The 23,375-nt window shown below is 53.3% G+C and overlaps 5 protein-coding genes across 5 annotated transcripts; 4 read left to right on the forward strand and 1 right to left on the reverse strand.

Moving 5' to 3' along the window:
• Window positions 1-2,043: 2,043 nt before the first annotated feature.
• On the forward strand, window positions 2,044-4,010 carry LRP88_00740 (acyl transferase/acyl hydrolase/lysophospholipase; the record flags this gene model as incomplete). Its single annotated transcript, XM_083237445.1, has 3 exons — window positions 2,044-2,110; window positions 2,160-2,727; window positions 2,783-4,010. 3 exons carry the CDS (start codon window positions 2,044-2,046, stop codon window positions 4,008-4,010), a joined length of 1,863 nt encoding a protein of 620 aa, XP_083105950.1.
• A 3,081-nt stretch (window positions 4,011-7,091) lies between these two features.
• On the forward strand, window positions 7,092-11,223 carry LRP88_00741 (uncharacterized protein; the record flags this gene model as incomplete). The annotated part of the gene is made up of 8 exons (XM_083237446.1): window positions 7,092-7,187; window positions 7,400-7,482; window positions 7,585-8,018; window positions 8,076-8,484; window positions 8,567-9,388; window positions 9,574-9,591; window positions 9,758-9,878; window positions 9,931-11,223. 8 exons carry the CDS (start codon window positions 7,092-7,094, stop codon window positions 11,221-11,223), a joined length of 3,276 nt encoding a protein of 1,091 aa, XP_083105951.1.
• A 4,765-nt stretch (window positions 11,224-15,988) lies between these two features.
• LRP88_00742 (Gfo/Idh/MocA family protein) lies at window positions 15,989-17,079 on the forward strand (the record flags this gene model as incomplete). Its single annotated transcript, XM_083237447.1, has 2 exons — window positions 15,989-16,048; window positions 16,102-17,079. The coding sequence occupies 2 exons, from the start codon at window positions 15,989-15,991 to the stop codon at window positions 17,077-17,079; spliced, it is 1,038 nt and encodes a 345-aa protein (XP_083105952.1).
• Window positions 17,080-17,194: 115 nt separating this feature from the next.
• LRP88_00743 (HotDog domain-containing protein) lies at window positions 17,195-17,967 on the reverse strand (the record flags this gene model as incomplete). Its single annotated transcript, XM_083237448.1, has 3 exons — window positions 17,195-17,555; window positions 17,637-17,687; window positions 17,882-17,967. 3 exons carry the CDS (start codon window positions 17,965-17,967, stop codon window positions 17,195-17,197), a joined length of 498 nt encoding a protein of 165 aa, XP_083105953.1.
• A 1,279-nt stretch (window positions 17,968-19,246) lies between these two features.
• LRP88_00744 (pseudouridine synthase) lies at window positions 19,247-20,830 on the forward strand (the record flags this gene model as incomplete). The annotated part of the gene is made up of 1 exon (XM_083237449.1): window positions 19,247-20,830. The coding sequence occupies one exon, from the start codon at window positions 19,247-19,249 to the stop codon at window positions 20,828-20,830; it is 1,584 nt and encodes a 527-aa protein (XP_083105954.1).
• Window positions 20,831-23,375: the final 2,545 nt, after the last annotated feature.

Genomic DNA, 23,375 nt, shown 5'->3' on the forward strand with positions numbered 1-23,375 from the left:
ACCTCTGGTCATGAGGCCAGGTACGGCTGCAGAGGTTGTCGCATAACATGGCTGGCATCCTGCTGTACAAAGAGGTGCGCCAGCATGTGAGATTCAGCCAAAAGGCTCGGCGTGGGCAGGGCTGACACGTTGTAGCGAGGAGCAGCTACAAGGTAAACACAAGGTATCCGTACGGCGCGATACCTGGGCTGGCATTGTCTGAGATGCATAGAATCAACCGATGGCATCAACTTGGGTGCAAGCAGGTGGAGACTTCGTATTGCTCTTGTCTGTCTGCCCAGGGAGGATAAAAGCTGACGAGTCCGCCGTGACTTCCGCTCGCGACATGATACCCAACTTTCTCTTGAGAAATCTGACCATGGGAAATGCCGAAGGAATGCTGACGAGTTTCCTATCCATCCGAAGCGTCAGCCAGTGAGGCGTGGTGAGCGGCGGATACGGCAACTGACTGTGCCTTGAGCCGCGCCGCGCCAGCCTGACGTTGGTGAGCAAAATAAACACATAACCCGATAGCGAACTGAACCCTTGCTTGCCGTGTTCCACCAAAACATGTCTTGATTCCAAGGCTAAAACACGCAGCTCTTTGTTGAGTTGACTTGGTTGTGAGGCAGCCTTTACTCAACATCGACTATCCCGGCACTTCAACTCCGTACGGCTCCGTCTACAACTCCCAGGTTGTTCGATGGAGGCAAACGAAGATCTCGTGGACACTTTTGCGTAGCATAGACGGGCTCCCTCATAGACACCAAGGATTCAGGATTCAACCGCCTCTCCTGGCCCTTGCCTTGATAAATGTCGCGTCCATCCATTGGGACCCCAAAAATGACGAGACAAGGCTCGGGTCGCGGCAGTGTGGCGAAGCACCGCCACAAACAAACCCGCCGTTCCATCCCCGTCCACAGGCGGACATCCAATCAGGAGCTTCAAGACATCTCGTAGCACTTGGTACTGATAAAGTATCCCTACCCTCGGCCTTTCTATTTCCACGCAACAAATCCCATCCAGTCTTTAGGGAAATCCCAGCAATGGAAGATGCATCTAACGACGGACCTGCCCCTTCCCGTCGTTTCCCCCTTGTCGATCACGGATGCGATCGATCTTTGTCTGCGAACCACGGCGTAGAGACTCTTTAGCGAGAGGCACGAGGCAAAAAGGCCAAGTCTTTTGAGGCCCAACCGAGCGGACTGCAATCATGTCAAGGGCCTTGATACGGAGAGACGAACGAGAGCCAAGACCGACGAGCCTACACAGCCACTCTCCTCCCGTCTCGTGTTCTCCACAAACCACATGAGATTTTGCCTGCAAGATATCTCGGCATGCCAGTTTGGTTCGCTGCCCACATTCACGGCAGTTTCAGACAAAGATGTAGCCCACACTCAATATCAAACTGAATTCTAGAGGCTTCTCTTCTTGGACCACCGTCACCAATCAGTCTCATTAGTCGTGCGGCAAGCTAAACAACGGGCGCTACTGTCAAAGAGCTGTCACTGAGAGAGGTCCAAGAGCTTGAGCTTCTGTACCGGTTCTGTACCTTCGCTGTAACTCACAGAGCTACAGGGGTCGAGGGGCGCTAACTGTCCCATGGTTTCCAGCGAGCTACCCCACTGAAAATAGAGTCTCCGGGTTGTCCGCTCACTGTTGCGTCACGGCTCCCAGGATCCCTCCATCGACCTGATCCAAAAATGGGCAGGAGCGGGGCTCACTGCGTTACGTAGTGCTCTGTCACTGACGGGAAGGATCCATGGAAGCCTGCCTGCCCACCTTAAGCCCAACCAAAGAACGACTGCAGCTCCAACCAAACTCGACTTCTCCCACAAACACCCAAGACTCATATCTCAGCGCACGAGACGTGATCAGGCCCATTGTCTCTCAGCGCACCATTCACCTGATCTCGGCTGTCGTTCACGTTCACAGAGATCACTAAACCCTTACTACGCCATTAGCGCGACGTCGTCATCTTTGACAGTCATATCAAGAATCTGCCCCTCGAGAGATTCTAGTTTATCGGGCGCAAAAGCGCATACCAACCACCTTTCCGCACCCATGGATTCTTATGGGGTTAGGAGGAAAGACACAACCAAGGGGCCTCCCCTTCGAGTTCTATCGCTCGGTAAGCGCCTCATCTACCACCTTGAAGAGCCCTTTGCTAACCCGCGCAGATGGAGGAGGCGTCCGCGGTTACTCGATCTTCATCATCGTCCAGGAGCTGATGCACCGAACCTTTGTCGAAATGGAGGGTCGCGCTCCCAGGCGACACGAAATTCCCAAGCCATGCGATCACTTCGACCTCATCGTCGGTACTGGCACAGGCGGTCTCATCGCACTCATGCTCGGCCGACTGCGCCTCGATTTGGAAACATGCAAGGAGCTCTACGTGCGCCTCACCCGCATGGTCTTTGAGACGGACAAGACGATTGCCGGAATTCCCTATCGATCGACCCTCTTCAAGGCCAGCAAGCTCGAGGAGGCTATCAAGGCTGCAGTCCAGGAACATACTGTCAAGGAGAGGGAGGGCAACGACGGTAGTGAAGCTGACCTCGTCAACCCTCTCAGCGCCGCCAGCTATTCCAGCGCCGGCGCTCCTCGGCGAAATCAGAGCAATGCCAGCACTATCAGCTTCAGTGCTCGAAGCCCCGCCGCCCAGATGGCTCATCGACCAGCCTTCAACTCGAGATATGGCGATCCCAACGCACGGCTATACGACCACAGAGAAAACCGCACCAAGACGTGAGTTTCTAAGATTACTTACCACATCAGGACAGCAATCACTAATTTTTAACAGTGCTGTAACGGCAGTGTACAAGGGTTCCCCACGAGGCTCGCCAGCCGCCATGCTACGATCCTACGACTCCCGAAAAGAGCCAGCCCCCGAATACGATTGCAAGATCTGGCAGGCTGGCCGAGCTACGTGCTCTATCGGTCTCGCATTCAAGCCCATTACGATCGGCCAGTCAGTTTTCCATGACGATGGTGCGGGTACCTTTAACCCCAGTCCCGAGGCGCTTGACGAGGCTGTGGTCAACGAGTGGCCTGGGCGCGAAGTGGGCGTCTTCGTCAGCGTCGGTACCGGACGTCGACCCAGAGGCAGTGATGCAAACTCTCAAATATGGTATGAGGGGTTCCTGGGCGATTATGCTGATGCACGAAGAAAGTTGATCGCAAAGATCGAGAACTGCGAAAAGATCCACGAGTACATGATGCGAGAGCACTTGGGGAAGCGAAATGTCAGCATCGACGCCTACTACCGCCTCAATGTGGAAGTCGGAGTAGGTGAGTTCGGCATGAACGAGTGGACCCGGCTGGGTGAGATTAGCACAGGGACACGACGATATCTGTCGAGGGAGGCGGAGCAGAAGATGATCCAAGGCGTCTCGTCAAAGCTCGCCAAGATCCACAGAGCCAAGCTGCGTCACGAGCGAGCGCCCCAGGGAATTCCAGAGCTGGTCAAGTCAACGTCAAGCACGTGGGAAACACCATTGGCATTTGAGCTCCCCGGAGATATTCCTACAACGGTTCCGCTCCCTCACAGCCCAGCGAGCCGGTCATCGTTTGAATCCGGATCAGATAACCTACAAATCCACAGCAGCAACCACGCAAGCTCCCCTCGAGCCTCCAACGAGCGCATTCGCCCGGGGACATCTAACTCGCACAACTCTCCTCCTCTGGGTCCTCGTGTGCCCGGAAACCCGAGCGCCAGCGCACCCAACCTTCGGCCTGAGGATCGTCTTAATGCTTCGTTGCCTCCGCCGCCCCCACAGTATCGAGATACATCGGGGCAGGACCTGATTGCCATCATGAGCCCTGACGAACATCCTCGGTCGCCACCAATGAACCACACGATGCCAACGAGAATTGAGCCTCCGCCGCTGCCACCAAAGACACCGCTTCCAGAGAGCCAACAGCAGCATGGCGGCAGACGGCCTCCAGTAGTTCCCCCTCCATACCCGGTCGATGATGACGAGCCACCACCCGTGAACATGGCTCGCAAGCCCGACTACAGGGGAAGATGAAGTTGCAGAATGATGAGATCTACGTTTTTGATACGTCTTATTTCACGAACAAAACTGGAGAGATGGGGTTTTCTTGAACCCCTCGACATGCTTGGGTCCGGTCGAGATAGGATTTAGAGCCCCGACAGGAATGGCGTTGAGGTCGGGGACACGGCGTGATGTTTTTTTTTTCTTTTGTTTCTGCACCACTAGATACCACCTGGGTTTCTTTGCCGCGAATTTGAAATTACATGATTGAACGAGATGGAGGATGACAATCGGGCTTCTTTTGTATACCACTCGGCTACTTACATGAATATGAGATGAACAGTGTGCGCTTTCTAATGATAGAACTATAACATGCGAGACTGGAATAGTACAATGTGAATCCATGGGTAAATCTGTAAAATGCTATGAATAGTCTTTCTTTCTCTATCATGCGCGTTCCTATGTATCATATAACTTGTAAGCGAGTCTAAGATCTTGATCAGCATCTACGTAGCGATTCGTCATGAGCCGAGCGTCCCGCAAGTCGTACGCCAGCATGAGATCCGTGGAGCAGCAAGCGCCTACTGCGAGCCAGGACCAGGGTGCTGGGTTCCATTCAGATAGCCAGGGGCTGCTCCTCAGTCATAAGACAAGATGGAATTTTGCCTGAACTGCACGACACCTGCAGCGGGATAATTAGGTGCATTTTCCTAGTGGAGTTGTTCCAAGGATTCGGCCGCCACTGATAGGGCACTCGGGGAGATTGATGGGCTTGAAGCCGACAGTAGCTTGAGGTTTTTTGCTGGTCGGCAGTTGAAGCCGAGACGGCAGAGATGGGCATGTCCAGGATTGAAGCGGCGGTTTTGCTAGAGATCTTTAGTGGCTTGAACTGGTGATACTCAAGGCTGAATGAGACGCTGGTCGTTGAGGTCGTGGATCGGCATGATGGTGAGTGCCGTTCGGCAGTGGTGTTTGCCGTGTGTGTGCCATTGCCCCGCCAAGGCCAAGACGCTCATTCTTACATGCAGATTCGGCGTCAGCCATCAGGCAACCTATGCAGTGTGGGTTGAAATAAAGAATATCCAAGCCTTGTCTTTCATTTTTCACTGCGACCACGTGTGTTTCTCCCACACATGATGACAAGAAGCAGCATAATCTGCCCAAGTGATAAACCCAAGCTTGCTACTGAGTACCTACCTATTCATCCATGGCGGACCAGGGAGTCCAGATCAGCACACGCTAGAGATGAGGGGAGCGGCACTCTCCGTGGACCCCGACAGGACAGGGTCCAGAGCTCCCAGCAGCTCTCAAGCCTCTTTTTCTTTTCGCCTCTAATATGTGTGATGAAAGGGGTCTTTTACAGCATGCTACGCAGTTTTGGGCAAAAGGTTATGTATCAGATAGAGTGACGATTTGGGGCTACTGCAACCTAGAGGGAAGTCTAGATTCAACTTTGTGAATGAGGAAACAATTCGAGACAACAAGGCTACGCTTCTTTCACTTCGTACCTACCTACCTCTCTAGGTAAGGGAATCATTGATCAGCTCACTCGCTGGTTGGGTACGTAGAAAACCGTCCGGCTTATCTCCCCATCGGCATCCACGACGTGACCTGTGGCCCTTGCCTTTTTTTACCTTTCCACTCATTCAAGTCGAGTCGAGCCGCTTTCACATGGACCAGAGTACAATCTGACTGGAGCTCTCCGCATCGCGCGCGCTTCCATCGCTCCTTGGCTAAAGCAAGGCACCCTGTCTACCTCGGCGAGCAAACAACCCAGGTATTGTAGCTAACACCAAGGACCTACAGTAGCTTGCCTGCCCGTGTGCTTGGGTGCAGTAGCATTCATTCTGGACGTGCGGTGGCTTCCCCTCCTTGGAGGTTAGCCAAGACCTCTTCCCCTCCGGTGTCGTGTCTTCAATTGCCGAACCCGCCCTGTCACTGACGGATGGAAGCTTGGGTACGAAGTTACATCCGATCCTGTCTCGACGCCCAGACTCTCCTTTCATCCATCCCGTCCTCACTTTCTCCCTCACTCAACAACAAAATCTCTTTTGCCGGTGCCATCTCGCATCGGGATCACAAACGAGCTCGCTCCCCAGTAACACGCCAAGCCGAGGGGCACAACGGCCAGGGGCACCCAGACGTCATTGCATCGTCGTTGATCGACCGTGGGGGGAGGGACAACAAGCTTTGGAATTTGTCACCTTTTCTTTGTTCCCCTTTGTGCGCCAAAATTTGAAGCACCAGCAGCCCCGGAGGCCCCGAAAAACCTAGAGACCTTGGTATTTGCGACGCTGGGAAATCGATTTTTGGAAGAAGGGTTCCGGACACGAACTTGATCAGAGAGTGAAGGAGTGTGTGGACGACTTCAAGCTTGCATCTTACACCCGAGACGCACCCCGTAGGCAAGCCAACGCGATCTTGGGGAAACACGAACCAACAACACCTTTGACGCCCTGCAGCGAGACCCCCCAAAGCTCACTCAAGAGCTTCAAGCAGCGCCACCATACACGCGACCGGCAACTGCTCCGATTCCAGCTATCCCATCTCCGGCCTGGTGAGCCGCCTTTGCCGCGTTGATCTCTAGCCAACATCGTCCAGACTTGTTCTCCTTGAGCTTCTGGTCCTCTTCCATGCCGACTTGAACGCGGCTGGGGCAACCTGACGTGATTCTTCATCAATCTCACCACGGCTCGCTCGCGGCTGATTCATCTGCCCGTATCTTCCATCTTGGGACTCACCATCGCGCCGCTTTTGACTTGTCACCTCTCATCCCTCCCGCCGTTGCCTCGCATGAGCCACCACCGTCCTTGACATCCGCATCTGACCCAGGAACAGCGCCTCGATCTCGACCTGGCCCATTCCTGTCGTAGTCTTGGCTCGCCGTCAACCAACGACTTTATCTATCACTTTTCTTGAACTCTTGTCGCGCGTCGCATTCATCTTTAACAAGACCGACACGGCCTTGTACTCACTCAGGCGAGACCACGCTTTGATTCCTCGCTTCTAAACATCTACTCCGAGCTCTCCGACTCCCCAGTCTTGAATATCCCGGTGCCAAGCCCGCGACCCGGTCCCGCGTCACAGCCGGCACAACGGCGACGAAGCGGCATCATGCCGGGGGTCGAAGCCATGCAGGGGCAAGCCGGCCGCCGGCGCGCTGAACGCCAGACGTCATCATGCACCGAATGTCGTCGCCGGAAGCAAAAGGTACCATCATTTCTCACTTTTTCGGCTTTGACCCTGCCCCCTGTCAGATCGTGTCGGCGCCGGATCGTGTAACTGGATTTCCTTGGCTCGATGTTGTTGTACATGTCGGCAACCCAGCTCGTGACTCCCTGATATCTGCACTTGTCCGGCAGTTATACCGATACGATATTCTGCTTGTCCCTGCATCTTGGAACTAACTAGTCCCTCCTCAGTGTTCACAAGGTCAGCCGTGCACAAACTGTCTTCGCCGATTTCCTCAGCCTATTTGCGAATACAAGGTCAAGTCCTCAAAAAGGTGAGTTATTCTTGACTCTCCTCGGTTTTAGCCTGGGTGCTATACTCTCAAGCATGCTCTCCCCTAGTATTGACGATCGAAAGGCTAACGCCATGCTCCTAGATCTTCTCCCCCTACTTCCCTCCAGAAACCACCTCCTGCGTTAGCCGTGCGACAAGGACCATACGCTCACTTGAATCCTGCCGATGTTCAGGAAGCCATTATCAATCTAGAGGATGCTTTGTCAAGTTCTTCATCTGGCAGCTCCGCCCAAAACCCCCATTCAAAGATCAGCGCCTGGGTTCCGTTCAAAGTTGTCTCCAAGGAGGTTCAAGATGAAGACGAAGCCATACTCAAGTCACTTCAGGTCATCGTGGAACACCGTCTAACCTTGGCTAACCGCATCTATTTGGACGAACGAGCCGAGACCACAAAGGCATTTTTGGCGCACCATGAAGGACGGCGGCCTGTTGGATTACCAGTCGAAGGCTCGATGGAACAACTACGACTGTTGCCAATGGAACCTACTAATCTGAATAAGGAGTTGGTACGCATACGTAAGTTTGATCTTGACGATATGCTTCCGTGGCACGACTGACATTTCTTGATTTCAGACCTCCAGCTGCTATGCCGCTTCAAGTGCTCCGTGGATGGAAACCCAGACCCAAGCAATGCCTTTATGAAATACTGGGTTCCCTGCTGTGTACAGGATCCGCTTCTTCTACAGATTGTTCTCTTCACATCGTCGTGTTTCCTTTCAGAGACAGGGCACATTCCGAAGATAATAGCAATGATGCACAAGGGCAAGGTGTACCATTTGCTCAACTCGCAGCTTCGAGACGAGGCCAGTCAAACCAGCGACGCATCAGTTCTCGGCGTCGTGCAGATGGTTGCTGATTCTTGGTATTGGGGCGCCACGGCTGATCTCAAAGCCCACATCAGAGGTCTAAAGCAGATGATCAGGATGCGGGGTGGTCTAAGTCAACTTGGACTACACGGATACCTAGCCAAGATGATTATCGTGTAAGTTGATGCTAACATTCAGAGGCATGATCATCAGCTTCATGCCTCGAGTCTTTGTTGTTCAGGAGCTGATCCGAAACAGTCACGATGTTGTCATGGCGCTTGCACATGAAATCGATCCATGTATCTATGGTCATCCTGGATTCACGTTCCAGGATCCTATCATGGTTCCCTTCAAGACCGCCTTGAACACACCTCTCATTTTTGGGTGGCCAACTTTCCAGGGATGCTCCAACTCCCTGCAGCTTCACCCAAGCACGGCTCAAATTCTCGACGACATGCGTTATCTATTTGACGTTGTTCTATCGTTGCCGGAATTTCCCAGCGCGGAGGAGCTTGACAATGTTGTGACAACAGCTGGCTGGGTTCAGGATAGGATATCTGACCTTCCAGATGACGCGCCATCACGGCGATCGCCAGAATATCGCACACCCTCTCGATCAAGTTCTGTCGAAAGCCCATCAAAGTCACCAGGTTCCGCAAAATCTGACAAGTCTTCCCCGCCCGTTGAACTCCCAGACATGATGTATCGTGTCGTCCGGTTAACATCACTGATCTGGGTTCGGTCAATTCTCAACCGCTCCCCAACCAGCACAATGTGCTCGGAGCGCGATGTAATGATAATCTGGGGCTCAGTGTGGCAGGCTGGTCTACCCTGCTGGCAAGCCGTGGTCGGCATCTTTGTGTGGATTATACTGGCGCTTGTTCCCAGTTGTCACAAGACACCTGCTGGTCGCTTTATGAAGACGCTGATGGTTTCCACTTTCATGTCGATCGGGGTTGACAATTGGCACATCGCCATGGATATCACCAGGACCGCTTTCAAGCTGCAAAGATGGCTTGCAGGAGGCAGGATTCAACCAGGCGAGAAGGGTCTCAGTGGAGGGGAGACTGTTGTGGATAAGTACGGATTTGTCATGAAAGAGATCTTGCCAGAGATTCAGCTCCCAACCGACGACGAATGATGGGCTCGAATCCAAGACACGGCAGTTCCCGCCTGCATCTGACGTGGGCACCCTGAATGGCTTCAACGCTGAGCGGGCTGAAGAATGCAGCCATTCAGGTGTCGACTATGACGACATGTTTCAGATCGACCAACGATATAATGTAAGCAAGCGCTCCACTACAGCATACTGTGAGACCCCGAAAAGCGTCAAATACTCGCGTCCTCCTCGATGATCCGATCCAGATGGCTGCTTCTTCCCTTTTCTCCCCTGTCTGTTGACGGTTGTGTCGTTTGAGATTGTACTACATCGCATTGTTCTCTCGACAGGGTCACAATGTGTGACTTCAATCAACTTCGCAAGGATATACCAAATGGGGTTGTCCTCCTTCCGGGGCAAGAGGGCTATGAGGAGGTGCTTGACAGATGGAGCGTGGCATGCGTGAAGAGGGCGGTACGTATTGTTTCACTATTTGTCTACCCTGTAGCTAATCGCCTTGTAGGCTGTTGTTGTTTTGCCTTCGGATTCACAAGAGGTTGCTACTGCCGTGAGATTCGCGGTTTCGAACAAGATAGTCATGACTGTCTGTGGTGGTGGACACTCTTCCAGTGGGACCTCTTCTTCTGAAGGTATGGTCATCGACCTGAGGAAGATGCGAAAGGTCAAGGTCGACACGGCAGCCATGACTGTCGAGTTTGAGGGTGGTTGTCTCTGGAAAGATGTCGATACTGCCCTTGAACAACATGGACTGGCAACCGTCGGAGGTGTTGTCAACCACACAGGAGTTGGAGGGCTAACATTGGGCGGAGGTCATGGATATCTGACACCTCTCCACGGACTGACCATCGACAACATGATTTCCGCAGAAGTTGTTCTTGCCAATGGCACCATAGTTGAGGCCTCAGAGGACAAGGATCCAGATCTCTTCTGGGCTATTCGAGGGGCAGGGGCTCAGTTTGGCGTTGTGACCCGTTTCGTCTCACGCGCCCACAAACAGGGCAAGGTCTGGAGCGGCATGTTGGCATACTCAGCTGACAAACTACCCATCCTGCTTTCTACTGCGAATGATCTTCACCAACGACATACCTCGGAGGGCCATTGCCTTGCTCTAGGGATTGGCTTTGGGCCGGACGGCACGCGCATCGTTTCTGCGATACCCATGTTTCATGGCTCCGAGGCCGATGGGAGAGAGTACTTTTCAGGTCTTCTCAGCGTTGGACCAATTATCGACAGCACTTCAATGATGACGACAGCGCAGATGAACGCTCTCATGAATCCCATCATGGAACACGGCATTCGGCGCCTAATGGGTTCAGGGAATGTCACAATGCCGCTAGACGTTAAGTCCATGTTGCAGAACGCGGAGGAGTTCTGGAAATTCTGCGAGGCTCACGAAGGCATGAGTCATTCCGCCCTTGCTATCGAGTTCTTTCCGACGGATAAGATTCGCGAGGTTGCGCAGGATGCCACGGCATATGCCAACCGGGGAGATTACTACGACGCCATGACTATATTCGCGTGGGAAGATGCAGCCCACGATACAGAGGTGCGCCGCTTCAACCGGGATCTCTGCAAACGCATCCGCGAGACGAATGGTTACCAGGCGGTCTCTGGTGGTCACTGGAGCAAGGGACCTGTCGGGGTGTACATCAACATTGAGGCGGATAGCGTCTCGCCCAAGGACGCCTGGGGAGTGAATCTGCCGCGGTTGAGGGAGTTGAAGAAGAAGTATGATCCACAGAATGTGTTTCACAAGTGGCATGGCATTGCAGAGACGGCAGAGTCTATATCATGAGGATAGATTTGGGTATAGAAGGAGGGTGAAGATGGCTATTCAGGCACTAAATCTTATTTTCAGATAATAGGAAATTGCCGAGCAAGTTATACTAAGTCTCAAAGTACTGTGATGTTGGTCTAGATCTTTGTTATCTTGTGTTTGAGGTGAACAGGAATGGGCGAAAGTCATGACGAAGGAGCACCGGTTAGCCCGCTCAAGCCAGCAAAATGTCCATATGCCTCTAGCTCCTCTATGAAAAGGAATTGGGGCTGTTTCAGACCTGTTTCATTCTGAATAGCAGTCAGTATGTGCTTGAGAAGCTAAGGGTCCCGTCAACGGAAGCGTTTATGGATGGCAACTCCAGACGTCTGGGGAGCACAGCTCAATCTTGCATTCAGAGCTGATCCAGATCCCGACAGCTGATTAAATACACGGCATATAAGGCGTTCCAAGTACCTGATTATATAAACTTGATGGAGATTACTATTGACCCAGGCACTTGTCTTCTCACAGCGACAAAGAGCGTGTCAGGCAAGATAGCCAAGAAGGCAATTCAAGGCCAATGTTGATGTCGAACCCACAACACTGACATAACACATGTTGGTCTCGGATTTGGCGCCAGTCAGGGGTGCTTACCTCGTTCATCTCACCTTGCGGGTGTCCTGCTGCGGGTTTTAATGGCCATGAGGCACTGCGACGAGGCTGTTCTGGATGTCAATTCTATGCCAGTGGGCCAATGTTATACGTACTCTGTTCTACCTCTTTGCCCGAGTCCATAAAGCAGCTACTCTTGTCTTATTACACCGTCTCATTCATATGAATTTTCTCAAGTCGAATGTGCTGCGTTTCTTGCCAGAAGCCCTTCGTCTTGAGAACTCGGGTTTCAAGCGGGATCCGTCAAGGATCGATGCCATCTCCAGACACCTAGAATAGCTTCTCAAAGTTATACTACACGGCACGTACATCAAGAAATAAAGGAGACGACAGAACGGGGAAGATGATGTAGCTCTTATGAGTAAATTTATGTAAATATACTAAAATAATATTCTAACATAATTAAGATATTAGATCTTTTTTATTTATTATTCTATTCTTATGACCATATCTCCATAGTTCCCTTTAGGCAAGGATAAGCTAATCCGTCCTCATGCTTCGGTATTTCCTTGACCTGCGTGCGTGGTTAGCCATACCCATGTTGTGACGTCCATTGTCTGGTTACCCACGAGGTTAAGACTTGGTGTTGAACCGCTCACTGAAGCATCCACGCATGCCAGCCAGTCGTCTCAGGGTTGAAGAGGGTGTGTTTATTATATTTAATGGCAGGAGGTAGCGGTAGACTTTACCTCTTTGTTGGAGTAAATGCATCTCTCTACCTAGAGGCTCGGAACAGACGGGAATTAATTCCATTGCTGACGGCATGAAACCTAGAACGTTCTGAAGTAGAGCGCACTGGCAGCGTATTCATATCAGTATTAAATTAGTTAACTTGGCTAGAACGTGATAACTATACGGGAGTGTGGTTATTGGACAAGTACCCAGAACACGGAGGAGTAGGGGCATTGTCCGGGAAAGAAGGTATGCACTTGAGATCCAAGTAAAGCCTATTCCTCTGTCTATAATGACTACCAACTATTACCAAGGCTTGAATATTTATAAGAGTGAATGCATATGTAATGCAACGCTCGCGAAGCCCTCAGGAATTGGTCGTCTTTCAGTTGTTCATGTCCATCTAACCAGCCTTTCTTTTCTGGAAGCACAAGTGAAGAGGCAAATACTTGCCAGAACTAGCATTTACAGAATAACAAGGCAGGTTTGGCTTCAAACGATACAGTCCAAAGGATCAAGTTGAGATGTTTGAGTGAACAGTTGTGCTGGGATTACATTGGCCTTTTGATGCCAGTCGTGGGCAGGCGAGACAACAAGTACGCATCGAAGCAACCCTAACTGTTGCTGTCTTATTAATTTCCTGACCTTACGGTTAGGTCCCGCTTCCCATCAGCGAGGAATAGCAAATAGAGCTCCCGAAATGTTTGCGGGAGCATTCACTGCTTCACCTACCCTAGGCACACATGTTTGTTATTATATTGTCAATCAATGCCCTCCCCGAGCAACATGGGATCTAGCAAGCTGCAACCATTACGCCTGAAGAAAATGAGATGAGTCGTCCTGTGTGGTCCGCGTACTCTCATACAGTAAACCTAGGGTTACCCGTACACACTTGACGACGATCCAGGATTTAGTGAGTGCCATACCGCCAACCAGGTATACAACTCACAGTGAAACCAGAACCAACAGAAACGCCCTTCAGTTACGAATCCGGAACTCATGTTTATCGTACGGGTCGTTTTGTTTCGTATCTGAATATCTATGTGAGAATATTTGCCAGCCGGCCCAGTTCTCGACGAAGGTATAGGGTAGCCCCTGCACTCGGTCATGGAAAGATCAAGGCAATATACCTGAAATATTAGTTCTTTTAGGATATCTTTTTATTATTCTGAGAAGAATTCATATCGATTTTTTCATAATGCTTTAGAGACATGAGGCTATCTTCATTGCTGTTCTGGCGTATTGTTTATTTCGCGACCTACGTGCCATGTTCGCTCCAAAATGGACATCCAATGGGATTCAAGACACGAATCGCAAGATTATCCAGAAACGGCGCCGACGCGAAGTTTACAGCGATAGGCCCCAATGGCGATTGAGGAGCACAGTAGCTTAGATTGTGGTCCCCATTCGTCGCACCATTGAGGTTGCGGAAACTGCCGTGGCCACACCTCATATCATGAGACCTCACGATGGCCGGCGAGCAATGCTTGACACCGATCGAGAACCAGTCGTGAAATTGGTCTGATTCTCGCCAGCGGGGAAAGCAGGCAAGTGACATGCCAGCAACCCACAGACATTGTTTCCCTGGAAGAAGAAGGACGACAATAGCGCCCGGGCTGACTAGGTACAAACGCCACCCCTTCCTTGTCTCTGAAGAGGGGCTTTCATGGGCTCACATGTTGTCTCCCATCACTACTGCGCACTACGGACTGGGTTCACAAAGGTATTCTGAGCTGAAGACGTGGGGAGGCAACTAGGGCTGAGCTGATGAGGGGGAATCAGTCAAGAACGGGGCGTCACAATTGATGATGTTGGGGTTGGTAATTCATCAAAGAGACAGGGACCTCGCGTCCAAGAGCGTGGTGGTGGCGCTTGTTGCGTGGGGACTTTACAGTTGCAGCGGGATTTGTCTTGCCATTCATCGCCTGAAGATGCTGCATGAGATGATGCAGGCCGGCGGCCACCAAAAAAGAGGCGCCCGATGCGATGGAAAAATACCAATCCAGTTAGAGAGAGAAATATGCAAAGTGATGGACCAGGGGGGGGGCCTAGAGTGGAGGGGGGTCACAGAGGCACGTCTTGGACGATATGACGATATCGTGAGATTGTTTACTGGTGAAAGTGGTGTCATGAGGTTGGGTACGTAACGTCTCCGATCAAATATTGGGACTGGGGGGGTACTGTAGCTTATACGAATAATAATCAATCGGTGGAGTAACGAGATGAGATACACGTCTCTTTCGTGGGGAGATACATGGTACCACGTAAGAGAGTCAATGGGGATAATGATATTGATGAGATGGTCCTGGCAGGATGGATCTATCCGACAGGAGTATGCTATGTATATGCTTGGACCATGTTGTTGGTGATGAAGGACCAGGAACAGGCCTCCAAAACTTTAACCCTCCTTCTTCACTCACCTTGTGGCATACCGCGCTTCGACGCTCGGATTCCAATGCCGAGCCAAAAAGAGGGAAATGAAATACAGCTGTGACAGTTGAGACAAAAATGCAGCCATTGTCACTCGCGTCGTCTTCAAGCCTCAACTAACTCCGTGTATGCACCACACAGCCGGGATCGCGCGCCTACAGCTACAGTAGCGTAGCCGCCTCCCATGTGCTCTGTCTCCCCTCCAGGGGTTGGTTCCAAGGTGAAGAGGGCCTGTCTTCCAGGGGGGTCCTCATCGGTCAAGGACGGGAAGCCCGGATGGTCACCCGGCGGCCGTTGGGCGTTTGGATAATGCTGCATGTGCAGGATCAGGATCACCAAGGAGAGAAAAAAAAGATGGTTCTGGATTGCCGAAGCTGAAAGGATTTCCCCATGGCAGTTCAGTTGGTTGGCCTCACTGCACACGCCCTCTCCCACTCACCCCCGGCAGGAGTGCCTGCTTTGGGATGTCGGATGTGCTGCTGCGGACGCGGGTGCGCTTCTTTTTGTCTTCGATATTATTTGCTTTTTACTTCCATGCACAGACACACACGCGCGGGATGTTGAAAGGTCTCTCGGTGTATCGGTGACTTACGGGGGGCTCAGCTGAGCTTGAAAGTGGGTGTCGTGCCCGGAGGAGGCTTTCGGAGGCGGGGCATCGGTCGACCCGACCGGGATGCCGAAGACGGTCCGTAATCCGGAGGAGGTTAGAGGAAGGCGACGGTGACGTCGACATTGGATCTCTTCCTTTGTTTTGCCATGGAAGAACCGTAGAATAGAAGAAATCGATCCGGTTCGGCGATTTCGGTGTTACTGTAAGCTACGGGCAGGACATGGCGGGGCTTGATGGAGGGGATTGGATGAACCCCGCCTTGAAAGAGGAGGGGATAGACGGGTTGTATCATGATTTGTTTGGGGTTCGAGGTAGAAATTAGAAATAAACAATTCCAAGAATCAAACATCCAAGGGCTAGCTGTGATAGCTACGAGAAGCTTGTAAACAACCCCATTGTACCGACAAACTGAGCAATATGGCACCTATCGGCGTAGCCATGATTGGCGGCGGCCTGTTTGCCAAGCAGGAACACATGGTGCGAGACCTCAGTCAAGAGAATATGGGAGAATATACTGAATGAGTCTTTAGCCGGCCATCATGAAGTGCGACAACTTTGCCCTCAAGGCCATCTATTCCCGGTCCCTCAAGTCGGCTCAAGAAACGGCAGCTCTCAACACCCGGGAGTCAACGCCGGACCTCTACTCGGCCGACTCCGGACCGGGCAAGTCTTATGATGACCTCCTCGCCCGCGACGACATCGCCGCCGTCATCCTGGCCCTCCCGATTATGAGTCAACCCTCCCACATCGAGGCGGCACTCACAGCCGGCAAGCACGTCCTCGCCGAGAAGCCTCTCGCACCGACAGTCGAGGCGGGGAAGAAGCTTCTCGAGTTCTACCGTCGCACCGCGGAGGCCAACGGCGCGACGTTTGCCATCGCCGAAAACTTTCGCTTCAAGCCCTCCTTCGAGTACGCGGCGGTCGAGGCGGCCAAGCTCGGTAGCGTCCAGCAGTTCAACGTGAGGGTGCTGGGTTACATGGGTGCCGACACACAGTGGTACGGCACCGCTTGGCGGGCGAAGCCAGAGTACCAGGGCGGGTTCCTGCTCGACGGCGGCGTGCACTTTGCGGCGGCCACGAGGATGCTGCTCACCACGCGCGCCTCGGACGTAAGGGCGCAGACGGCGCAGACCCAGCCTCACCTGCCGCCCATCGACACGGTCAACGCGGTCGTGCGGCTCGAGTCCGGAGTTAGCGGTGTCTACCAGCAGTCGGCGGGTTCGAGGTTGAGCGCCTTTGACTTTGACTTTTCCTACGAGAAGGGCACGGTGAGTGTGTCTGGGGACAAGGTCACGGTTACGCCCCTGGAGGGTGAGGCGATCGTCAAGGAGTTTGAGAGGACCAGTGGTGTAAGCGAGGAGGTTGAGGCGTGGGGGAAGGCGTTGGTGGCAGGGAAGCCAGATGAGAGGCAAAGTGTGGAGAAGGCATTGGGAGATTTGGAATTTTTGGAGCAGATGTTTGAGAGCGGTTCCAATGGGGGTGAAACCAAGAAGTATGAGCTCCAGTAAGAGTCTTCTGAAAATGCACAATGGTTGGACGGTGTATGCTTGTTGGTAGGCCTCAACTCAAGACCCGTCATCCTGGTTCATCGTTCCTCTAGTTAGTCGCCCATATGGATCTCACTCATAGCTTCGACTTGGCCACATTAGCTGCCTCATCCACAACAAGTAGCTTCTCTAGCTCCTGCCGCAGCGTGTCTGCCATGCCCGCCTTGAGCGGCCTGCCCGACTCACGATCGACATAGACCTGCACAAACTCTCCGACCGCCTTGACCTCGTCGACGCCCTTCTCAAAGAGGGCCATCTCGTACGTGACGCTCGACCGCCCGAGCTTGTTGACGCGCAGCGTCAGCTCCGCAACGGCAGGGTACGCGATGGATGCAAAGTAGTCCGTGTGGGTGTGCACGCACAGGCCAAACTCCTTTGCCGTTGGGGGATGAAGCTTGCAGTGCTCGATGAGATAGGCGTTGAGAACCGAGTCAAACCTGGTTTCCTTAGCAGCTCTTCTTCCAAGGTCTACCTTTCCCAGGAAGGACCACGAGACCAGGTCAGGGATCGTCACTTACAGAAAGTTGTAGACGGAATTGTTCATGTGGTCATACATATCATTGTCGTTCCTATTGGCAAAGGGAGTCAGTCTATTGATACTCGTCTCCCAGACCTTTCATTCCTCTGGGGCTTTTTCACGATGCTACTCTGGCAACATTCCGCAGCTGCCAACCGCTAGGTCAAGGTCATGATTGTTCTATGCATGCATAGCCCGACAGAGGAAAAGTGCAAAGATGCTCTAGAGCAGGAGGCGTAAACTCACCATCGCGTGCGGTACTCGAGCATGAAGCGGTAGTCCTCTCTCCTGCGGGCCTTGAGCTGCGCCGGCGATGCTGCTGTTGGAGCCATTCCTGTAGAGGCTGTGACCGTCAAGACAAGCTCACGCGATGACCGATGACCTTGGAAAGCTGGAAAGTCCCGTTCTAGGCCCGTCGGATCTGACAATGTCCGATGATAATCTCTGTCGACCAAACGTCCGGTGGTGCCGTCTTGGCTCTTAGCCAGAGAGAGAGGCGTGAAGTTAATCGAAAATACAAAGTAAAACAAACACCAAGAGACAGAGATGCCAAGGACGAGACGAGGGATCTAGATGTTTATCATCTGAGATTGGGATTTGCGACAGATGATCAACTGAAAGGAGTGAGGGGGGTAGCTGAGCAGAGATGCCTGCCAAAGACAAGAGCGTTCAAAGACACAAGAGACGATGCGCGTACAGCAGCGAAACAAAAACTTGGAAAGGATGAGGTTGACGATGAGCGGGAATTCCGAGGTTCTGGACATGTGTCCCAAAAGGGGAAAGCCGAGGCTCATGGATTGAAGCTTCTTGAAAGCTTGGATGAGATGCGGATTTACAGCGGGTTAGCGGCAGGCATTTCCTCCTCCACCCACTGGCCTTCCCCTACAGAGCCTTGGGGGGCTAGGCCGGGCATGACTGGAGGGAGCCCTTCGCCTGGGGAGGCGGGCTGCTCGATCCAGCGGTAGGGCGCTACAAGGCCAGCGCTACAGCACGCCATCAGTGGGCTCGGCGGGGGATCTTCCAGCGGGGACAAGGCCTAAAACCATCTGCCGGTCCAGTGACGGCGTTAGGCCCCAGCGCCTGGCTTGTTTCAGAGAGCGGCATGGCTCTTTTGGCGGGCAGAGAAAACTGTCATCCAATCTCTCTCTGACAGATCCAATACGTACCCGTGACCGCCCGGATCTACCGGGGGTTTATTCCCGAAAAGGGTTCAGGGACCGTTTCTGCCACACGTCACCGCCTACTTTTCTGCCGTAACCTAACCCACAAACTGCGATATCTGATTATCACCAACAATTTGCGCCCAGGACGAGACCGACATCCGCAGGGCAGAGTCTCTCCTTGTAGTCGGGCCCACGAATTTCACATTCAGGGCAGATCTGTCTTTATTGTTTCTTACATTTTGACTTTGGCGCAGCACTCCCTTTGCGCCTTTCGCCCGCATATCTCCCATCGTTGCCTGCCGCAGAGCGCCGTGCCCCTCGTTTCGTCCCCCGCTGTGGAATGAGGGCTGCTGCTCTCCGCCTCGGCCCGTTGTCCTCCACTCTACGCAGATCGAGGCATCTTCCCAGAGACTCGTCTCTTGCTCGACGCGGCACGCGCCCCATCGCAATGGTCTCGTCCTCCCCCAAGCCCTCGTCGCCCTTGGACGAGCTGGATGTCGCAGCCGTCGTGCAGGGCTTTGATGCCCAGGGCGAGCAGGGTCTGAACCAGAGTCTCAGACCGACCCCGGCTCCGAACCACCCAGACTCCGAAAAGTCCCAGTCCCAGTCCCAGACAACCACCAACGGAACCACCAACGGCAGCGCTCAGAACACCAGACGGCCCAAGCAAAAGAAGCCGCAGAAGGTCCCGCCTACCGTCTCAGACCCCGACCTGCCCCTCATCACTCCCGTCGGAGACCCGTGGCCCCGACCATACCATTTCGAAGGTGATGGTCTGCGCCGCGTTGCCCCATACCACTTCACCTACAACACCCATTGTAAGGAGCGATGGCGTAACCGGCCCCTCCTCGACATCTACGAGGCCGAGTTCCGGGACCGACCCCTCAAGTACTACTACGATTCCATGGTTCGCGGCACCATCTATGTGAACGGTCGCCGTGTTGGCCCTGACTATGTTCTCCGCAACGGAGATCTCATCTCTCATACGCTCCACCGTCATGAGCCACCCGTTACGGAGGATCCAGTTCAGGTTATCCATGAGGATGAGGACATGATTGTCATCAACAAGCCGGCCGGCGTGCCTGTTCACCCGGCTGGCCGGTACAACTTCAACTCAGTCATTGAGATTATGAAGTCTGAACGTGGGCAGGGGTTTCTGCCCTATCTCTGCAATCGCCTGGACCGTCTCACAAGTGGCATCATGTTTATCGCAAAGAATCCTCCCGCCGCTGAGGCGCTCGGCATCAAGATCAAGCAGCGAACTGTGAGAAAGGAGTACATTGCACGTGTTATGGGCAAGTTTCCAGACGGCGAGGTCGTCTGTGACCAGCCCATTCTGCAGATCTCACCAAAGTTGGGTCTTAACCGGGTTCGCGCAAATGGAAAGACTGCCCGGACAGTGTTTAAACGCCTAGCCTATTATCCCCCTCCAGGCGGAGAAGAGACAGAAGGAGATGAGCGACCCAAGACACCAGAAGAGGAACTGGATGAGAAGCATCACCCCTGGATCAACAAGAGGGGTTATTCTATCGTCCGATGTCTCCCAGTTACGGGTCGGACTCACCAGCTTCGTGTACACCTTCAATACTTGGGACACCCTATCCAGAACGATCCCATCTACGCCAATAGGCGAGTCTGGGGCTTCGATCTAGGACAGAACGATGCGGATGGAACACTCAACACGGACGAAGACGTCGTGAGTCGCTTGTCTCGTATGGGCAAGGACGAGGTTGCAGATGCAGTAGCCTACTACGATGCCATGGTGGACAAGTATGAGCAGCGGCGGGCTGAGAAGATGACGGGCGAGCTCTGCGACGTATGCCAAACGCCTCTGTACTCAGACCCTGGCAACCACGAATTATCGTTGTGGCTCCACAGTCTTCGATATGAAGATGCGGGCGGAAGCTGGTCGTATGTCAGCCCGCTGCCTCGGTGGGCGCTCCCACCAGAGGGCATGAGTGGGCCAACGACAGTTGGCGGGATGGAGGAGCTGGTGGAGGCGGTAAAGGACGAGAATCCCGAGATATCATGACAAGACAATTGTCTTTAGGGTCATCCATGCAAACTACCTTACAGAACTACAAGGCAGCGCAGCGCCACCAGATAGACCACGAGGGCGCAATCTCGTAGACGCGCAGCTGAGCTCCACCCCTGGCAAGACTTGTCGGGATACGGGGTACTCTATCGGTCGGGGACTCACTCGCTCGCAGCCAAGACCCCATCCATGATGGACTAGAGGACGAAATCCGATCCTGGCTCCAGGAACCGTGGACCGGGTTGCCCAGTGGATGCGTGTAAGCCCCTGCAAGCGCCGCAGGATACGTGAGCGGAGCAGACGACGGCTCTGCCCCATCGCCAAGCTATCTAGTTTTGCGCGAGCATTCTTGCCCTTGAGCCCTAAGGTGTTGAAGGTCGAGATAGGGCAGACGGACAGTCGGACAAGTGTTGGTAATCAAAAAGCCTGGGCGGTATCACGGATTTGAGCTGGTCCCGCGCTCGCGGTAATCGGTGGGCGAGGCAGACGAGACGACTTGAGACACGGCAGTGGGACTGGCGATGGCAACAACGGGCAGATCTTAGAGGCCAGATGGACGTGAGAGGCGCATTGTGAAGCAAGCCAACAGAGATGAATGCCGCTGGCCCGGAAATGCTATGCTCCGCGAAGGCGTCTAACCTCACGGAGCGGGACCAAGCCCCGTCAGAGAAGAGACAGAAGAAGGCATCTCCAGGGTCTGAATGGATTGGGCATGTCCAGATGAAGAAATATTACGGAGCTCTCTGGCAGAGCCAGATCAAATCTCCAAACCAACCCAGGGCGGAGCCCGCGTGGCCCAACGCATTCCACAGTTGACCATGGGCCAAGACCGTCCGGGCCGGACACAGATGGGGCATGGACGGGAACCCTTGGGAGATTATTTGCCAAGACCACGATGGACACGACGACGCCATGAGAATCAATTCAATAGACCAGAACCGGGCGGACGCATCCGCGGCGGCCGTCTTGGCCTAGAGAGTTGAAGCAGACGGGGTGCTTTTTTAGGTCGAGACTTGAGGCTGGACCCTTGATGATCGCTGACTGGGGGGAGACTGGATTGGACTGGCTAGATTCCGAGTGAGATGTGAAAGGGACAGTCAAAAACGCCCAATCAACCCTGAAGCTGAGCCATCACGCTGCATGAGGCATTGGTCATGGGGTTATTGCGCACCGCCGAGAGGGCAGGGTCATATCATCACCATGTAGAGCTCAACAGACTGTGATTTAAAAACAAGCAAGGGCAAATGTCCCAAAATGGGCAATAGACCCTGAGAGCAGGGCCCTGTCTAAAACAAAACAAATCAGAAACTTGGTAGCACAAGGGGCCCATGGAATTGTGGCGGGCGATCAATGGACCACCTCCCAAGCACGCAAGCCATCAAGCCCTCCGAGTGGTCCCAAGGTCTTGCCTGTTGGAGTCTTATTTCCTGGGGTAAGATACAAGTTCAGAGAAGAGAGAATTTGTTTGCTTTTTTCTTCGCCTCTTTCTCTCCACGGATCCGCCGCGCGTGCGAGAAATGTGGGCTGCTATGGCTTTTTCTCGGGCAGGGCACCGGGCACCCACCCTTGTTCGCAGAAAGCCGATTTCGTCAACGGCAGCCATCTGGGCTGGTTACCACGTTGCCGGGTCGCCTTGATGTTTGAGGATTGTGTGTCTTGTGTGTGTTGGTGGCGCAACTCATCACGGAGGATTCTACTCTGTCTGGTTGGGCATCTAATAGACCCTGTCCCTTGGTGTTGGCTATTGAAGAGGACATTCACATCTTTACAAAGACATGGATGATTGAGCATGCCTGGGAGGAGGGGAGACGAGGGGGCGGTGGAAGCCAGCCATGGGAGCAAGGGACCCTTCAAGCGAACGTCATGATGTACGGATTCATCCATGGAAGCGGCATTGGACACGGCAGAGAGAGATAGAAGTCAAAAGGTACGGAGAGCCGACTCAACCTCAGCTGAACCTTGCAGAAAACGGCTGCTCGAGGCGACCGAAATTACCGAAATCTGGTAACTCATTCCCGTGGTGCATCTTTCCCGCGGTGCTGTTTCCCGTCCATGTCCATGCGTTCGGAGAGGGCGTTGGATTACTAGACTTTCAAAAAGGGTGCTTGCTCCGTCCCGTGATGGATGACGCCGCACCCAAAGATGACGCCATGAATGAGAGTTTGCCGTCCCGTCACAGCAAAAGCAAATCAAAGAAGAAGCAAATCAAGGCACCCGCCCCCAAGCCCTCTTTTTCCTTCGGCGAACGAAAAGAACATTCTACTCAAGCGCAGCCATCGTGCATGGAAACAAACTTCCCAATCAGCGCGGGCGGCGGCGGTGGGGGGTTGGGTTTTTTTTCCAAACAGAAGCATCGAACAGAAAAAAAAACGGGGGCTACGAGACGGTTACCTCCCGACGATGGATGATGATGATGGTTGTGGTTTTGAGTACGACAGTAAACTCGAGTCCGGTGCCGTCTTCGCCATGTGCGATGCCGGCCACCCGCCCGATCTCCGGCCCAGTCGCCACAAGGACAATCACGTAGTGGAAGCTGGATAAT

Source organism: Fusarium phalaenopsidis (genome assembly GCF_050370095.1).
Source record: "Fusarium phalaenopsidis strain FUZ10S chromosome Unknown contig_32278, whole genome shotgun sequence".
Lineage (NCBI taxonomy): Eukaryota > Fungi > Ascomycota > Sordariomycetes > Hypocreales > Nectriaceae > Fusarium > Fusarium phalaenopsidis.